We start from the raw sequence: 17472 nt of genomic DNA, 5'->3' as shown, positions 1-17472 counted from the left end.
CTCCAATAAGCTAACCTAACTATAAACATTGAAATCATAGGGAGAAAAAATTTAATTTCGGTTAAAATTTAGTCATATAAATGATAGTATCAAAAAACGTAAAGAATAATGTATCTCCTCATAGCTATTTTGTTTATTTTTAAGAATATTTTTATAGAAAATGATGACATGTCATGATGCAACACATAAATGTATTTATCTCTAAATATGACGTGACGTATCTGTCTTGATGCAAGTTTTTCTCGATCATAACACCCTTCCACTATAAAAACGAGAAGAACATGGGCCTAATGGTCCATCGTGAAAGTTGAAAACCCTGACTTATACTTAATCACTTTTCGCAATGTTCATCATTCCTTCCTCTTTCTGCAATCTGCATCAACATTCCATAGCTTAGCTTTCTTTTCTATCTCAATTCACACTACACTACACTACACTCAATAGTAATACATACTACTATTTCCCCTTTTCTATCTCAAAATTCATTACCTCATATCGTTTACTACATTTCTTTCAATAATGCCTCTCTTGTCTTATTTTCTTCGCTACCCAATATTTTTCTTCATTAATTTCTTATTGGGTTTTCATTTTTTTATGTAAAAATTTAACCCCACAATCAAATTTTCATATTATTTGCTACAATTTCAAACCTTTAGGTTTCAATTACCATACTGCATCGGTTTTTCATGTTAACCAATTTTTATTTTGTCTTGGATTGTGGTCCTAGTTAATTATCCAAACCCACTACTATGCTGTTCTCAAAATGCTTACTTTTTCATTTTCTGCTATAGTATTCACATTATTATGGAAAAATGTTACTTGGTAGGGTTTTCTTTTGTTTCTCCAATGTTTTTTTTGTTCCCAAGTTTGTAATTGTGTGCCTAATTTTTTGTGGGAATTTGTTTATTGGGTCCTGTTTGAATGTATCACTCAATGCACTATTCATTTCTGACCAATTTGAGTTTTTCTTATACTATTAGTACTTATGAGATTGATTTATGCTATTGTTGTAATTTTTGGTTCCTTTTCTTTTCAACCCCTTTTTGTCAATTAACAATGTAAAGATTGCTAATACATTTTATATTCCATTGGGTTATTACTGCAGCTCAAAACTATCTTAGGATAGTAGTACTTCAGATAGAGCTCGGAGTTTGTTTTGAAGATGGTTGTGAACCCTTCATCAGTCCATGTTTCATCGTTGCCTACTTGTTTACCTTCATGTCTGATTCCCCTACAAGGGAATTCTTTAAATTTCTCGCCTCTTCCGTCTAGGCGTCGGACACAAATCACCACGATCAGAGCTACATCTGCTGATGCAGGACATGGCCAGCAACAGTCATCATCCACTTCAGAAGCAAAGAATCCACTTGCAGCTGTGTTGGACATTCCTCGTGCTGTTTGGAGGCAAACGATGCGTCCGTTAAGTGATTTTGGTTTTGGTCGTAGGAGCGTATGGGAAGGTGGGGTTGGACTGTTTTTAGTGTCCGGTACATTGCTATTTGTGCTTAGTTTGGCATGGTTGAGGGGTTTTCAAATAAGATCGAAGTTCAGGAAGTACACTGCAGTCTTCGAGTTTGCTCAGGCTTGTGGTATATGCACTGGAACACCTGTGAGAATTAGAGGGGTCACTGTTGGTAGTGTCATTCGTGTGAATCCTTCCTTAAGAAATATTGAAGCAGTTGTTGAGGTGTTTTTCAATAGCATAATCTGAATACCCTTATATCTCATTTTTAAAATCTTGTTTTAGTTCAATGTTAATTGTTTTAGTTGGTGAATTATATTGAACCCTTAGTTTTTTTCAATTTTTAGGTTGAAGATGATAAAACAATTATACCGCGTAATTCATTGATTGAGGTTAACCAGTCAGGTCTTCTTATGGAAACTATAATTGACATCAGTCCTCGTAATCCAATCCCAACACCTTCACTTGGCCCTCTCGACAAAGACTGTCCTAAAGAAGGTCTCATTGTGTGTGATCGACAAAAGATTAAGGGTCACCAAGGAGTAAGTTTGGATGCATTGGTTGGGATATTCACTCGCCTTGGACGAGATGTAGAAGAGATTGGTATCGTCAACAGCTATTCATTGGCTGAACGAGCTTTCTCTATTGTTGAAGAAGCTAGACCACTTCTTACACAGGTGTGATTTTAATGTTATCTTCATTTGCTAGTAATAACAGTGTATAAATATGCATCTACACCTTTATCATACTCATAAAGTACCATCTCTCAGTAGTTTGTATTTTGTTTTCTATGTTATTATTTTGTTGTTTATTTATTCCATCATGCATTCTCATGCCCATATAAATACATTGATGTAGTGATGCCCCAGGTCAAAGCCATGGCTGAAGATGTTCGACCTTTGTTGGCAGAAGTCCGTGATAGTGGCCTGTTGAAGGAAGTTGAGAATTTGACCCAGAGCCTTACCCAAGTTTCTGACGATTTGAGGTTAATTTTCCAAACCTCCAATACTCTTGTAGTTTTGTTTATATCTAATTTATTATGTATGCAATATTGCATGCACATAGTTATGTAGCACATCCATATTGTTATTACCGTAGTGGATGCAACTAGCTTAGTAAACATCTTAACTTTCAAATAGATCTTGAGTGAGTCTTGGCAGGGACAATGGCAACTATGTGGTAGTGACTTGTTTCTTGTGTCCTATGTGCCTTAACAATTGAAATTCACTGCAACGTTCTTACGTTATTCGTTATCCTAGATAGAAGGCATTTACCTTTAGTGTTTAATAGAAGGGTGCTTTCACCCATTATGACTTGAGCAAATTGAACTAATTCAAAAAGTATATCTACTCTTAATTCTACACTCACTACATTTTCTTAGTATGATTACTAATTTAACACTCTTGAAGTGTGATAACTAATCGAATCCGCTCTTTCTTTATGCAGAAGGGTACATTCATCCATTATGACCCCTGAAAACACTGAACTAATCCGCAAGTCCATATACACTCTTGTTTTTACCCTAAAGAACATTGAGGTTTGACCTTAATTTTTGAAACGGCCATAAATCTAATTCTTAGGAATAACTTTTTCCATTATAATTCTTTGCCTTTTGGTTGCATTATTGCAGAATATTAGCTCCGATGTTCTGGGTTTTACTGGCGATGAGACTACAAAAAAGAATTTGAAATTGCTCATCAAGAACCTTAGCAGGTTATTGTGAGGTCAAATTCTAAGTAAAGCAGGATATAACAGGTAGTAAATATATCATTTTAAGTCTGCTTTGTTTGCCAACATTGAAGTTAAAGTTATTTTGCTCCGAAGGTCGCATTATGTATGTTTCTTGTTATTGTGAATTTGTGATACAGATTGTCTTTCCGAGTGCAGATATCTCATTATACGAATGGAGCAAGAATAATTGATGTGTTGTGTCGTATTGTTTTTTCTTGCTGCGTAGCATGGGCTGAGTTCTCAACGTTTGCCATCTATCGCCCTTCCTTGCCTAAATGTCCTTTCAACAAAATTTAGTTACTGGTTAAAAGTCTTACCGCATTCGAAGTGTTTCATCGGTGAAGTTTCCGGTTGTAGTTGAGTATCATTGTAATTTAGAATTTGATGAGCAGATAATAGTTGTTGGTAGATTATATTGTAGAGTTCAATATTTGTGTTCCCTTTGGTTCATGTGGTAGACAGAAATAGTCATTGACTGTGATTGCATTTGATCTGAGTTGTGTCCAAATGACTTATACCAGTGCCTATCATATCTTGATATACATCTGGTTTAATAATCTATTAGTGTTTTGAAATTTTTATGGTATTGTTTTCATGTAGGGCATCATTGCTTTGAAAATGAAAATAGAGTCTTGGGTATTTACTGTCATGAACTAATTTGTTTGCAACTTGCAAGGCATTCTATGTAACAAAGAATTGAATAGAAACACAATGTTTTAATGTTCTTATCAACTAAGTTAATTTTACTTGCAATTGCAAATATAAAAATTGTATCTGGACAGCATTCAAATGCTATATGAAGCAGGGATATTAACGCTTGGATTGTTCATACTGAGGACCATAGCCCCTTGTAACTTGTACATTGGATATTCAGTTTTCAAATGACATTACCTTTAAACAAAGAGGGAGATTTAGTTTACACCAGTATGAGTATTTTTTTCCACATATACCTAATCTCAGCCATTGTATTATTTTCGTCAAATGGTTATAGTGCTGGATAAAAATAAGGTCAACAACTAAAATATTAGGCATAGGTGAAAAATTCCTTTTTACTATGATAAACCAATCCCAATGGGTGGAAATTGAAGGTGTTAAAACTCAACTATACTTGGGTTACAGACATAAAATCAAGTTGATATTTTGTAACAATTGTGAAAAGTACACTTTTTTCTTGTTCAAAATAATGAGGCATTTACTCATTGCCTAAACTTTAACTGGAAATCTCCCAATTAAAATTCACACGTTGCATTGTGTGCATCTCTCACTTGTTGGACTTTGACTTGAAAATATTTGCCTTGTAGTATCTAAGTTCCTCAATGCTTTCTCTAATATCATCCAAGGCTCTGTGCCTCTTTTCTTTTGCAGGTGCTTTCTTCTTATCTGCACAAATGATAACCCTTTAAGGAATAGCTTACAAGAAAGCATATCTGATGTTTCATAATACATCTCTAACTTGTTAATTAATCAACAACCTCCCTTTGAAACCAGTGAAAATGACATCATTATAGTTCAGAATATCAAATATAAACAAGGATCACATAACTAGAAGACAAGGGCATCTCCTTTGTAGAGAGGTTTAATGCATTAAACTTCTGTATGATTCAATGCACCAATAAGGGGCAGGCCGCGACACAAGACTCTCATCTAACCCGATGAGGTATGAGATGCGTATATGCACACAACGTTACCTCACATTGAAGATTATGTTAAAAATGATTCATAGTGCTAACACTAAATATAATTTCATTATACACTAATTATATAATTTCTCACCCTTGGGATACCAGCGCATGCAGAGAGCGTTAACACTACTAACATCAACAACCACATGAGAGAAGAGAGAAGCCAATTCTGGCATGTATTTCTGCAAAAAGTGGATTCAATAAATAACCATACGACAGAATGACACCGTAAGTATGAAATATAAGCTATACCTAATGTAGTATTCTTAAAAAGTCTAAACAAAATAATCCCAAAAAATCCTTGTTAGTTGTTCAGTTTAACAAGATGCCACAATATTACGAGATTTGAAATTTTAAACTGATAAGAGGGCCAAGAATTTACAGCGGAGATTATAAACAAAAGAATGAAAACTTCAATATGCCAGATACCATAAAGACAAATAACATTAAGATAATTAGAAACTGGCAATACCTAAGCAAAGCCACTAACTACAAGTTTACCATGGCAGAGCCAATATGTACCTTCAGGAATTGGAAATCCACATATACAGAATTTCCTGCCAAAAGAGGTGTGTATGAACCAGTATATCTTTTAACAAATTCAATAACCTGCAATAGTAAAAAACAATACAGATTTACATTATAAAAGCCAAAAATAAATAAGTAAAACAAAGAGAGGGAAAGATATCCAGTCGTCACATTAAGCAAGGACTATGAAGTGGAAAATTTAATTTATCCCATTACAGTTGAAGTGGCATATACAAAAAGGGACACAAGTTTGCAGACACTTTCAATGCAACATATAATGTCTGATATGGACATAAAGCTACAATCCCATGTCATTAGCACTGATATAATTGGTTTGATACATCGGTGGAATGTTTAAGGCCAGCGTGATAAGTTTCCTTAATAACCAACTTATTGGCTGAGTAAGTGCAGGAACTGCCAGATTCGTAGATAAATTATTCTCTCAACAAAAATGGGAATTGCAGTCAATAATTTGTTTTTTAATTATCTCCCCGGGGAGTAAAAGTTGAATAGACATATATATGTGTCTGTCTGTGTAAAAATACTGCTCTCATAAAGCATGTTATAAAGTAATACCTCTGAAAAGAGAGCTCACCACATGGAATAATAAGTACACACCTGCTTTTCAGCTTCCTTTTCACTAATTGTACTTTCAAGCACCTTTTTTGTTAACCCTAAATTTATTGAAAATCATTAGTTAATACCATCCAGATGTCACATTAACAAGAAAGCAAATAATATTAAGGAAAAATAACCACTAACAACACATGAATAATACAATATCAAATTTTCTTCATGTTCTCTAATGTATTAATGTTTGTATATCTGTTTTGAAGGAGACATACTTTGTGTCTTTTCTATCTGATAAAATCTTGTTTCTATCAAGAATAAATCAAGTATAAAAAATAGCATGTACCACTTACCGCTAGCTTCATGATGACTTTGACACCATTCTCCCATCTTCTCGAGGCACTCCTCAGTTTGATGGATCACCAAATCTGGACCCTAAAATATCAGATAATTTCTTGAATACGCATTCTAATGTGATCATCTCTACTGAATAACTCTTTGCTTATACATAACAAATACACGAGATTTGACCAAATGTGATCAACATTGTTGATCACATTTCAACACTTTACCTCTTTCTAATAGAGTCACACAAAAAAATGAAAAAGTTAGAGTCGTTCCCATCATCCCATGGCAGAGATAGTGTCAAGGGATACTCTTAACTAAAATTAGGCCTAATAGTACTTCATCTCCTCCTTTCAAGAATGATGGAAGCTTAAGATCACAAGTTCAAATCTGATCAGATTCATACCTTAAAAAAGGCATACTGTTTAGATGTAAAATTAAAATGAGAAATCAACCTCATAAAATTTTTGGAACATATTGATTATCAATTAAGTAATAGCTTTTCAATTATAAAGAGCTTTTCAATCTAGAAACTAAGAAAAATGCATTGCATGAAGTCAGTAGCTAGATACAGGAGAATGTAGAAACTCATAAAAATGCAGTGGTGCAGGGAAACAATTTTGTAACATCAAAAAACAACTATGTAAATTTAACATCAAATAACTAAATATTTAAATACCTCCACTGTTTTGGCTAAATTTCCATCTGTAATGATACAAGCAATCTCCAGTATCCGATCCACTTCAATATTTAAACCTGTCCACACAGAGAAAGTTTGGTGCTAAAATGATTATAAAAAATAAAAACTAATTAGGCACTAAATGTTTTCTGTTGTGTACAACGACAGTCAATGACACAATTTGCAACAAAAGAATATATAGCGTAGGTTTTAAATGAGTATGCTCAATAAAAGGACATGACTCATGAGCAGTATTAAATACCATGTAATTATAGGTCACCAGAATGTAAGTTTATGTTTATGTTAACAAGGGGAAAATTCAGAACACGCAAAAGTTGTGTAATTGGAGAGATTAAAAGGGCATTCTAACAAGTGACGTATACAAAATGGATAAATAATAGCTTGCAGCTGAAATTCACTGAGTAACACTATCAGATGGGTGAAGTTGTGAAGACGATGAACCACAAATAACAGATTCGGACCACAGGCCAATATGGACTTTGAAGTAAGAATGTCATGCTTTTAGCAGGTCAAAGAATTCGAGAAAATAAACCCAAAAAGAACAATGCTTTATGCATACTCTTAAAGACTTCAACTAAGTGTATTAAGTGTCATGCCCATTCTAAAGCATCAACAAACAGGAATTGCTAATTTTGAACATGTAGGTTCTCTGAGAAAATGACCTGCGGAAAGGTTAACTTAACAATAAGCCACCTTAAGAGAGCATATCTTTCCAAAACATTTATTTTTGCTTAATTAAAAATGTTTACTTTAAAGTTATACAAATTGCTATGAAGAAAGCTGCTTTGAGTCACTCACTCTAATTTGACTTTAGATGTAGAGTCATGTTAAAGGCAGAGAAGTTTACCAATCTGACACATGAGTATTTACCAGTTTTTGACTTTTTTCTATAAAATAAAAAAATTACTTACTAGGATGTGTACCATATTGTAGAACATGGTAGTTTTCTCACACACCGATTTAGTGGGGAGCACATCTGATGTCCTACTTTTTGTGTCACTTCATATACCATCAATTCTGATTGGTTGAAAACAAATTATTTAAGTTAAAATTGTAATTATTAAATACTTTTTTAGCCAATCACATCTCCTGGCATATGGAGTGACACAAAACAGTGGGACAGCAGATGTACTCCTGATTTAGTGTACCAAACAAGCACGAAGAGAAAAGCAGAAATGAAAAATATTTACTGAAATAGAAGCAACCCCGATCCAAATACTCTGTTGTACATGCTTACCAGTCATTTCCAAGTCAATCCAGACAAGAGGGAACTTGTATTCAGATGAAGGAGTCACTAGGTTTTGCTTCTCTTTCCCTACCAGTGAAGTTTCAGCATTGTCATTAACTTTCTTCTTGCTACTACCTGCACCAAACCAATAAAGTATGTAGCAGCTGTTTATTCACATGCAAACTAATCAACATAATGTTCCTACTAAGTACTAACAAGCATCTACTCCGAAAATCTAGAACTAGTTAATACATATAAAAATACGAGCTGATTACAGAAGAGATCAGCATGAGTATTACTAATACATAATAGTATGAAACAATATTGCTTAGCGCATCGGTAACAACTGATTTAGCATCAACCAACCAAGCAGATGCTACCCAAAAATGAGTGTTTGATCAGTGGCATAACAAAACCAAGCATTTAACAACGATCTCGCAGAAAATTCAATTAGATTCACTAAATCATTATTAAAAGTGTCTCTTTCTTTCCTCTCAACTCAAAATAAACAATCAAATTAACTCGGCTAACAATCAATAACTGTTCAAGAAGCACTCAAAAATTTCACCAAAAAATAAAAATTACTCTCCAGCTTTTTACTTTTGGCCTACTGAACAGAAAGGTAAGAAAAGAATCCATCTTTTTTCTTTTCTACCATGATTATGTCCCTTAATTTCCTCGAACACAGAAGTTACAGGGTCATTCAATATAATAATCACATAAATTAATAACCCTAGAAATTCAGCTAATGATAAAGCATAACTAAAGTTAACTATATGATATCCAATATCAAGCACGAAAAAAACAAACTTGCAAAATACAAAAAACACCCATTTTTCCATGTTCTAAATTCCAAGAAACCCAAAGAAAAATGATTAATTTGAATAAAAATTAGAATCATGAAAAAATAAGAAAGGTGAATAGGATCTGGCATAAATATACCTGGAATGGGAAGAGATTGAAGATGGATATCATCAACGTCAAGTTCCAACACTGAAAAAGCGTTACCAAGTTGCTCCATTTCTTTATTTTTCTCTTCAAAGCTTGCAACTTTGGCGCTATTTGAAACAAACACACTCTCTATTTTGTTCTTTCACACTCGACACTTGTGGGCTCATGGGTCGGGTCGGGTGTAACCCAATTTGCCACCTGAATCAAACACAAATAATTTATTTGAACCAAAAAAAATTATATAAAAAATTATTTAAACTCTCATCACTCATTATTCTTAAATTAATATTAATTTATTCAGTAGTTAAATTCATTAGTTTAAATTAAATTTTCAAAATAACTAAACTTAACCTAACAAATAGGTGGATTCTTTAGGTTATGTTTGTGAGTTGTGATATAAATGGAATGAGAGTAATCAAAAGGTTATGAGTTGGAAGAATAGAAAGGGAAAGGAAAATAATCATCATGTTTGTTTGAGGAGTATGAAATATAGATGGGGCTAAAAATATTTGGGTATTTTTACATTTTTATCTTTAGAAAAACTCAGATTGAAGGAACTATAAAAATATAAATACTTGTAAGTTTTAGAAACCCTACAAAACACTAATCTCTCATTCAATCAAGTGTCAAATAAATGACGTTTTCTAAAGTCATCTATTCTCTTATATTTTTTCTCTAAAATTACATCCTCAAACAAAGCAGTGCTATCTTATGATAATTGCTATTAATTAATAATAATTACATGTAAGTAATTATAATAGAATAACAAGTATTACTACTAATTAAGGATGGCAAAAAAAAAATCATTACCCTCTAAAATAGCTTAGGGGTCGGAACAGATATTGTGATACCCATTCTTCGAGTACCTGCGTGTTTATAAATTTATTTTTTAAACAAACATTATATATATATATATATTATTTTTTATTATTATTTTACAATTATATATCAATCTATTTTAAATTGAGATGAGAGATCCACTTACTCCAATATTAAGTTTTTAAAACTTACTTCTCATCCTAACTATCAGTTACAGAGAAATTCAATGATTTGAATTAGTGAGTAGATCTAAACCATTAGATGTTCCTAGAATTGATGGCTAAGATGTAAAGTAAGTTTAGAAAACATACTCTTGAAGTATCTAAATTTACTTTTGAAGTAAGTGAATCTCTACTATTTATTATTATTTTATAATGAACTTTGATAATTAAAGTATAATGATAAATTTAACATGTACATAAAATTTATTATTCATATAATAATTGTTATATATATATATATATATATATACAGTGATTATGACACTAAAAATATGTGGGGTTCATATATACTCGTTATCATTATCTGCACGAATATACGTATAAATATTATGGGTATAAGTATGAGAAACATCTACTTACACTCATTTACCATGTTATCATCCTCATAGGCCTAAATAGATAAAAGAAAATAAATGCTATGTAATAATTTCTTAATCTATCTATCTTAACCTTAACGGAGTAAAAAGGAAAGTATAAGTCCACTTAAATTATTAATTAATGATAAGAGGGTTACATTTGATTTAAATATATATGTTTTAGGGTGGTTCCATTTGATGTTAATAAGACAAGTAAAGTTATGAATTAAATTCCACAAAAAGAAAAAGATGGAGAGAGAAAGAGATACCATTAATTTCTCTATAAATAGCATAATCTCATTTTTCATATAACAAACACATACTTCATTTTCATTTTCAACTTTCAATCTCTGAATTTTTCTTGTTCTACAATGGCCGATCAACTCACTGATGAACAGATCTCTGAGTTCAAGGAAGCATTCAGCCTATTCGATAAAGATGGCGATGGTCTCTTTTCTCAGATCCCTTTTTTTCTCTCTTTATATTTCTTAGATCTGATTTCATCTTCAATTTTTATTTCATTTTGTTCCCACCCCATTTAGAAAATTACATAAAAATTGGAACTTTTCATGGTTTAAGATCTAGGGTTCCTTTCTGTTTTCCTTGTTTACCTTTGGTTTTGGCTCTATATGTTGACATTTATGCTGAAAATTCCTATATTTCCCATTTTGCCCCTTGCTTTTCATGCTTCCTTCATGTGATGATATTTTGTTTCTTCTTTTTTGGAGTATTGCTTGATTATTAGATGTTAGGAATCCCCTTATTTTTCACACATAAAGAAAAAGGGAATTTGTTTTTTATATAGATATTTCCAATTTTAACTTGATTTTTTTTCTGTTTTGGCTTTCAATCATAATTGCATATATGGACATGATTTTTTCTGATTTGTGTTTTGATTTGGAAATAAGATAACATGGAATTGACTTGGCCCCTTTAGCAGCATTTGGGTCCTTTTCATGTGAAGATTTCTAATTATGAAATAGCAATTAGATTATACCTTTTTCATGTAACGACATTGTGTTTGAATCTTTTGCTTTGAAACCAGACTGGATAATTAATTTAAGGAAAAAAAACACTTTTTTATAATCTATTCCTGTATGAGCCTTAATCACTTGTTTGTGTTTAACTATTTTTATTAACATGTTGCAGGTTGCATTACCACCAAGGAACTTGGTACCGTTATGCGGTCACTTGGGCAGAACCCAACTGAGGCTGAGCTGCAGGACATGATAAACGAGGTTGACGCTGATGGAAACGGTACCATTGATTTCCCAGAATTCCTCAACCTGATGGCCCGCAAGATGAAGGACACTGATTCAGAGGAGGAGCTCAAGGAAGCCTTCCGTGTGTTCGACAAGGATCAGAATGGTTTCATCTCTGCAGCTGAGCTCCGCCATGTCATGACTAATCTCGGCGAGAAGCTGACTGACGAAGAAGTTGATGAGATGATCCGTGAGGCTGACGTAGATGGTGATGGTCAGATCAACTATGAGGAGTTCGTCAAAGTCATGATGGCTAAGTGAGGGCCAATCGACCGGTAACCATATTTGAAAGCATATGAATAGAAAAGGTCAAAAGGGACAAGGCATTTAAGTTTTGATGAGAATTATATTTTCATTAGGACATCATTTTCATTTCGGGTCTCGTTAGTTTTGAATGGTTGGGTTTGTTTGCTTTTCATTTAGTATTCTACTTGTTTGCTTTGTCCCTTGTTTCAGTAGTTTGGATTAGTTGTGTCTTACCATGCATCAGTACTACAATTTTATCTATTTTTGGTTATTATTTACTATTATGAACCTAGAACAATTGGTTGCAATTTGTGCTTTTACATGTGTGTGACTAATAATACTGTTAATATCATCTTATGCTCTATTATATCATTGCTTATGATGATGATGATGAATAGCTAGGCAAGAAAGAATAGTACTTAATTGGAGCACACTTTGTTACCAAGTCCAACACTTTATCAGAACCAGTGATGATTTTTCTAAAGAGAATATAGTTATAAACCAGTTTGATTTGAAAAATCAAACCATTTAATATTGATATGATATGGCTTGAATTGATTTAGTAAGTGACAAATCCATGATTTAGCCCCTTTCTATGACTTTATCTTCCAAGTAGCATAACTTGCTAGTGTGGCATCCTCCAAATGGTTATATGCTATGCTTTATATTAATGTTAAGCACAAGTATTGAAGTTATTGTATTAGTTTTATTATTTTAGGGAAAAGCTCACAAAATCCCCTTAAACTTTATGTGTTTTATAAATAGACACCGTAAACTATTTTTTCTTTCTAATTACTCCTTAAACTTTAACTATTGGTGAAATTGATCCCTACGTACATACAATTTTAAAATTTAAAGAGTAATTATGAAGAAAAAATAGTTTAAGAAATTGATCATGCATACTATATTTTCTTAGTAAGTGCTTTAAATTAACTCATGAAGTAATTACAGATGAGACTACAAAAACAATTGAAGAAACTGTTGCCGCAGTAATATTGAGTTTGTACCATGACCTGAAATATTAGTGCACGATGCCAAGGATCTCAAAACATTATTAGAAATAATAATTTTTTTCTCACTTTCAACTACAAATTGTAAGGCACTAAAATTACTGTTACAATAGAGTATATTGACTACTCATAATCATAGGTAGATGTTTACTTTTTTGTACCACTACTTGTGGTGGTAGATTTTAGCAGTACGAACGAATTTCACTAATAGTTAAAGTTTAAAGAGTAATTAAGAATAAAAAATAGTTTAGAGTATCTATTTGTAAAACACATACAGTTTAAAAGGTTCTGTGAATTTTCCCCATTATTTTAATCATTAACTACGGGAAGATGGACTAATTAATGATACATGAGTTGAAAGTTTGATGCTAAACGTAATAAAGAATGATGGATTAAGAGTGTAAATCATTAAAATAAATGAATGGACTGAACATGTACAATTATTAACCACGAAAGACCAAAAGTGCAGCTAAGTGTAAAGATAATAAGAAAAATGTTAAATCATCCTAATATAATAGCTTGCAAATTCTTATATCCACACTTGAAGTTAACACATGTCACAATTCACAAAGTGACATTCTTCACATTAATGATTGTTTTAGGATTTATTCATTGGACACCAAAAGAGTCATAAATAGGGATTAAGTAAACTATGATCATGTTGGCCTCACTATTGAGAATATATTATCGTAAATGAGCACACTATCTCTGACTTTTCTAAGGAAAAGTAAAAGGTGGCTAACTAAATTTGGCCAACAGGGTTTGCATTTTTTTGATGTAGACTGAGGTAGGAGGATTCTGAATTTCTGATTCATGACTTACCTTGCTGCTTCTTTAGTCTTTACCTAAAGTTTACATTTTCTGTTGTGACTTCATTATACCAAAGTCAACCGGTTTGTCAAAATATAACAATTTTAACTAAATTTGTTGAATATACTATTACAAATTTTTTTGACAGAAAAAATATGAGACATTTGATTTTTCTATTTAACTTGTCCTTTTTACCCTAAACGTTAAGTATTGAAACTTAGGCGAGTTGCAACCTACAATCCAAACCGAGGACAGATTTTTGAGTTAAGTCACCCTCACGGGATTACAAGAGTTAAAGCTGGATTAAAATGACGAGAAATAATATTCTATATTAAAACGTTAGAGACAAAGTTTCCTCTTATATCATTTGTTACTGAAATTAAAGTGAAGTTTTACTCCTTTTCAACCTCACAAGCCTAATAAATATCCTACCCTATCTTTAGAATCTATTACTCCATCAAATGAAGTTGTTAGATAAGATCGCATGGCAGTTTCCACATATTACATGCACTTAAAGTTTTGAACCCAACTCTACAGTCCAGTACCGGATTATAAGGCGACCTTATTAAGGGTAGGGTTCTTAGCACTTATGTCTCTCCACACTCTACCAAATAATCATAATTTTTGTTATGTATTTTACAAGATTGAGATTAGATGGTGATGAATGTGAATAGCCTCATCCCCTTATTGACATTTCAACAATTCTATGGGCAGAAAAGCACCAAATATAGAAGTTTTCTGTAAACCAAGAGTTCTAAAATATCAGATTGAAACAGAAGAACGAGTTACTTTCAAGCATATTTATGGGCACAAAACCATCTTCATATACCACATGTAACTGTGAGAGTGTATTTAAACTTTTCATCTTTACAGACCGAGACTACAAATAAAACAAAATAAATTGAAAAAAAGGATGTTATATCAGACAATTTCACACATTTACCTCTTGAGTGGTTTGTAAAGGACAACTGTCACATATTTAGACTGAAATCTGTGAGTCAGTCCAACGGCAACAACAGACTTTGAGGCCATGTTTTTCTCTATGTAGACATGATTTAACACAACATGCTGAGGCTTAGAAGAGGAAACTACATCAGTGTTCTCCATACCTAGGACAGTACGATGCAGCTGTGAAGGAACAGCCATTGGCTCTTTTGCAAAGTCTTCCTCAGCTGGAAATGCTTGACCATAACTGGATTCCGGGGAGGATGGAGCCTCAAACTCAGACACACTTTCAGGGTTTTCTGGTACATAATCCTGCAGAAAACAAGAATATTCAACTAAGAACATTCGAACCACTATATGGAAAACAGATCAATTCATTAAATTGTGATGACACTTCCTCATAATCAACTAATCAATAGTCGTGATGCCGGTTCATTAATGGGACAAGGAAATATTAACATTCTTCATAAAATGCATCTTCTCTTTCATAAGGTGTTAACCTCAAATTCATGGAAAGCAAAAAATCATGAAAGAACTTTGAAGTTTTTCACACTAAAATTGCAACCTACTGTTAAATCAGGTGCTTCTTCCGTCTATGTTCATCCTTAATATCCAAATCAGGTGTTTCTTCAGTCTATGCATTACCTTTCCTTGCCCCACCCACCCGGCTACCTGCCCTCCTATTTTTACTGAATAGAAAGAAATAAAAGCAGAAGTAACAAAAAGGGAGATGCATACATTAATATCAAGGAGATTGCAGACATGCCCCGTCTCATCAGCTACAGAGGGAAGATCTGGAATAAATCTCTGTTCACCATCAACAATGAACCTGTAATGATAAAGACCTGATGGCAGGACTACAAGAATTGAGTGATCCTTGCCACCTCGCTGTAGTGCCTTCCTGCAAGTAATTTTAAAGTTTACTGGTATTAACCCCAATTGTAAAATATCATTTGCAACTATGAATACTTTTCATGTCAAATAATATATACTGATCAAGTTATCATGACTTACTAACAAAGGAGTCAATAACTCTCACCTTGATGTCCAGTTATCCCAAGATCCCTCCACAGCCACATTGTTACCACCATAACTCCACGTAATCATGACAGGAATTCCTTGCTCGGGAGGTTGATTAACAATACTGTGAGGCTCATTCTGCCACATTTGATTGTTAAAGGGAGGGCCATTACCTCTTTGCAATGGAGCTAGAGGAACCTGAAGCACAAAGAAAACTTATATTATTCTATTCATGCCATATTGCCACTGACTAACCTGCATACTTATAAAAATTCACAAAAAACAAAATTCATATTGTTGCACTAATAAAATGGATTCCATGAAACGCGCATCTCATTGGCATTCCAAATAGCAAAGCTCAGTGTTCACACACTCAATCTAAGGAAACTAATGCACGCAATTTCTAATTCCCAAAAGGAAAAAATCCAATGCTAGACCCTGGTAGACTAGAACCATGAAAGTTTATTTCCAACTGTTTTGATATCACCCACATAACTCACAGTTACAACTTACAACAATCCACAACATTAGTTTAACAGCAAACATGGTTAACACACAGAGCATTCTCTACTGAAGCAGATAAAGTATATAACCAGCAAAACATGAATTTTGAACTCTGTATAAACCGAAACGAGAATACATTGAACATGTAAATGGTTAAGTAATTAACAATCCTGAAAAGTAGAAACAGTTAAAAGCAATAACCTATTGTTCTCAGCTAAGGTAAACTTATTACTCCGAGATCTGCAACATTCCTTCCTCATCAAGTTATTAACAATACAAATCATACAGTCATACGCACTCTATCAAAACCAGTCATATTCCATTTTGGATTATATATAATTAATCCACGCATAAAATAGCCGAATGAGAAAATAACAAGATTATAATATCCATTAAATTCACGAGAAATGAGTAGTAATAACGTGTAGTTTTGAAGCAAAACGGGAAAATAGAGAGAACCTGAGGAGCAAAGAGGATCGGTGATCTGGAGCGGCGGGGACTCGGCGGAGGAGTATTAGCCATTGAATCAGTGGAGACGGCGGAAGTGTCAACGGTGGCTCCGTCTTCTCTGGTGGTAGCGTTTCCCATTGAAATGCAGTGATATATATATATAGAGAGAGAGAGAGAGAAAGAGAGAGAGAGAGAGAGAGAGAGAGAGAGAGAGAGAGAGAGGTTAAGAAACGGCGTGGTTGTGAATTGTGAAATTGTCGTTTTGGGAAGAGAGAAGAGAAGACATAGAAATGAAGGAGAGGGATAAACGACAATAGATTTTGAGATGATTAGTGAAGAGAGGGAACAAAGGAGAAAAATGCGTTCAATCATTCATTAATATCCATTTTCTCTCACTCTAACACTATCCATACATATTATTATAATTATTTTGCTAATTGTCTCTCTAAACAAATGTTGCTCATAGAATTTCAATCATTTAAATGTAGTAAGGGTTTACTATAATTATTTATTTAGTTATATGAAATAAATTTCTAATTGCAAATGAGAAATAAAACGTATGTATGTATGAGTTATATATCTTATCATTACATTATTTATCATTTATATTTAATTATCATTAACTCTTCGAA

The 17472-nt window shown here is 33.1% G+C and overlaps 4 protein-coding genes across 6 annotated transcripts; 2 read left to right on the top strand and 2 right to left on the bottom strand.

Moving 5' to 3' along the window:
* Positions 311-3762, top strand: LOC109341103 (protein TRIGALACTOSYLDIACYLGLYCEROL 2, chloroplastic-like). 3 transcript variants are annotated; one of them, XM_019578915.1, is made up of 7 exons: positions 311-443; positions 1106-1687; positions 1810-2139; positions 2332-2447; positions 2909-2999; positions 3093-3217; positions 3350-3762. In XM_019578915.1, the coding sequence occupies exons 2-6, from the start codon at positions 1163-1165 to the stop codon at positions 3183-3185; spliced, it is 1155 nt and encodes a 384-aa protein (XP_019434460.1). In that variant the 5' UTR covers positions 311-443; positions 1106-1162; the 3' UTR covers positions 3186-3217; positions 3350-3762. The 3 variants fall into 3 exon arrangements, with proteins under 3 accessions (XP_019434460.1, XP_019434478.1, XP_019434469.1); XM_019578933.1 differs by having other exon boundaries at positions 3345-3762; XM_019578924.1 differs by having other exon boundaries at positions 3331-3762.
* On the bottom strand, positions 4218-9320 carry LOC109341144 (oligoribonuclease). Its single transcript, XM_019578983.1, has 9 exons — positions 9189-9320; positions 8256-8381; positions 6998-7074; positions 6327-6408; positions 6022-6077; positions 5398-5484; positions 4967-5057; positions 4463-4573; positions 4218-4399 (listed from the first exon to the last, which is right to left on the bottom strand). The coding sequence occupies exons 1-9, from the start codon at positions 9265-9267 to the stop codon at positions 4386-4388; spliced, it is 723 nt and encodes a 240-aa protein (XP_019434528.1). The 5' UTR covers positions 9268-9320; the 3' UTR covers positions 4218-4385.
* Positions 10849-12455, top strand: LOC109341150 (calmodulin). The gene is made up of 2 exons (XM_019578993.1): positions 10849-11040; positions 11743-12455. The coding sequence occupies exons 1-2, from the start codon at positions 10965-10967 to the stop codon at positions 12114-12116; spliced, it is 450 nt and encodes a 149-aa protein (XP_019434538.1). The 5' UTR covers positions 10849-10964; the 3' UTR covers positions 12117-12455.
* LOC109341139 (SNF1-related protein kinase regulatory subunit beta-1-like) lies at positions 14726-17035 on the bottom strand. Its single transcript, XM_019578971.1, has 4 exons — positions 16850-17035; positions 15906-16084; positions 15605-15767; positions 14726-15178 (listed from the first exon to the last, which is right to left on the bottom strand). Exons 1-4 carry the CDS (start codon positions 16976-16978, stop codon positions 14861-14863), a joined length of 789 nt encoding a protein of 262 aa, XP_019434516.1. The 5' UTR covers positions 16979-17035; the 3' UTR covers positions 14726-14860.

The sequence above is a fragment of the Lupinus angustifolius genome, chromosome LG02, assembly GCF_001865875.1.
Source record: "Lupinus angustifolius cultivar Tanjil chromosome LG02, LupAngTanjil_v1.0, whole genome shotgun sequence".
In the NCBI taxonomy this organism is placed as follows: domain Eukaryota; kingdom Viridiplantae; phylum Streptophyta; class Magnoliopsida; order Fabales; family Fabaceae; genus Lupinus; species Lupinus angustifolius.
This window is presented reverse-complemented; position numbering and strand designations above follow the sequence as displayed.

Bases quoted from the DNA above. Each gene is read 5' to 3' on its own strand.
- LOC109341103 (XM_019578915.1), top strand. From the start codon at position 1,163: ATGGTTGTGAACCCTTCATCAGTCCATGTTTCATCGTTGCCTACTTGT. The intron at 1,688-1,809 runs GTGTTTTTCAAT...TTCAATTTTTAG, and splicing joins ATATTGAAGCAGTTGTTGAG to GTTGAAGATGATAAAACAAT. The intron at 3,000-3,092 runs GTTTGACCTTAA...GCATTATTGCAG, and splicing joins TTACCCTAAAGAACATTGAG to AATATTAGCTCCGATGTTCT.
- LOC109341144 (XM_019578983.1), bottom strand. From the start codon at position 9,267: ATGGAGCAACTTGGTAACGCTTTTTCAGTGTTGGAACTTGACGTTGAT. The intron at 8,382-9,188 runs GTATATTTATGC...GGTTTGGTGCAG, and splicing joins TCAATCTCTTCCCATTCCAG to GTAGTAGCAAGAAGAAAGTT. The intron at 6,409-6,997 runs GTATTTAAATAT...CTGATATTTTAG, and splicing joins ATTTAGCCAAAACAGTGGAG to GGTCCAGATTTGGTGATCCA.
- LOC109341150 (XM_019578993.1), top strand. From the start codon at position 10,965: ATGGCCGATCAACTCACTGATGAACAGATCTCTGAGTTCAAGGAAGCA. The intron at 11,041-11,742 runs GTCTCTTTTCTC...AACATGTTGCAG, and splicing joins ATTCGATAAAGATGGCGATG to GTTGCATTACCACCAAGGAA.
- LOC109341139 (XM_019578971.1), bottom strand. From the start codon at position 16,978: ATGGGAAACGCTACCACCAGAGAAGACGGAGCCACCGTTGACACTTCC. The intron at 15,768-15,905 runs GTGAGAGTTATT...AATTACTTGCAG, and splicing joins TGGGATAACTGGACATCAAG to GAAGGCACTACAGCGAGGTG. The intron at 15,179-15,604 runs GTATGCATCTCC...TGTTTTCTGCAG, and splicing joins GCAATCTCCTTGATATTAAT to GATTATGTACCAGAAAACCC.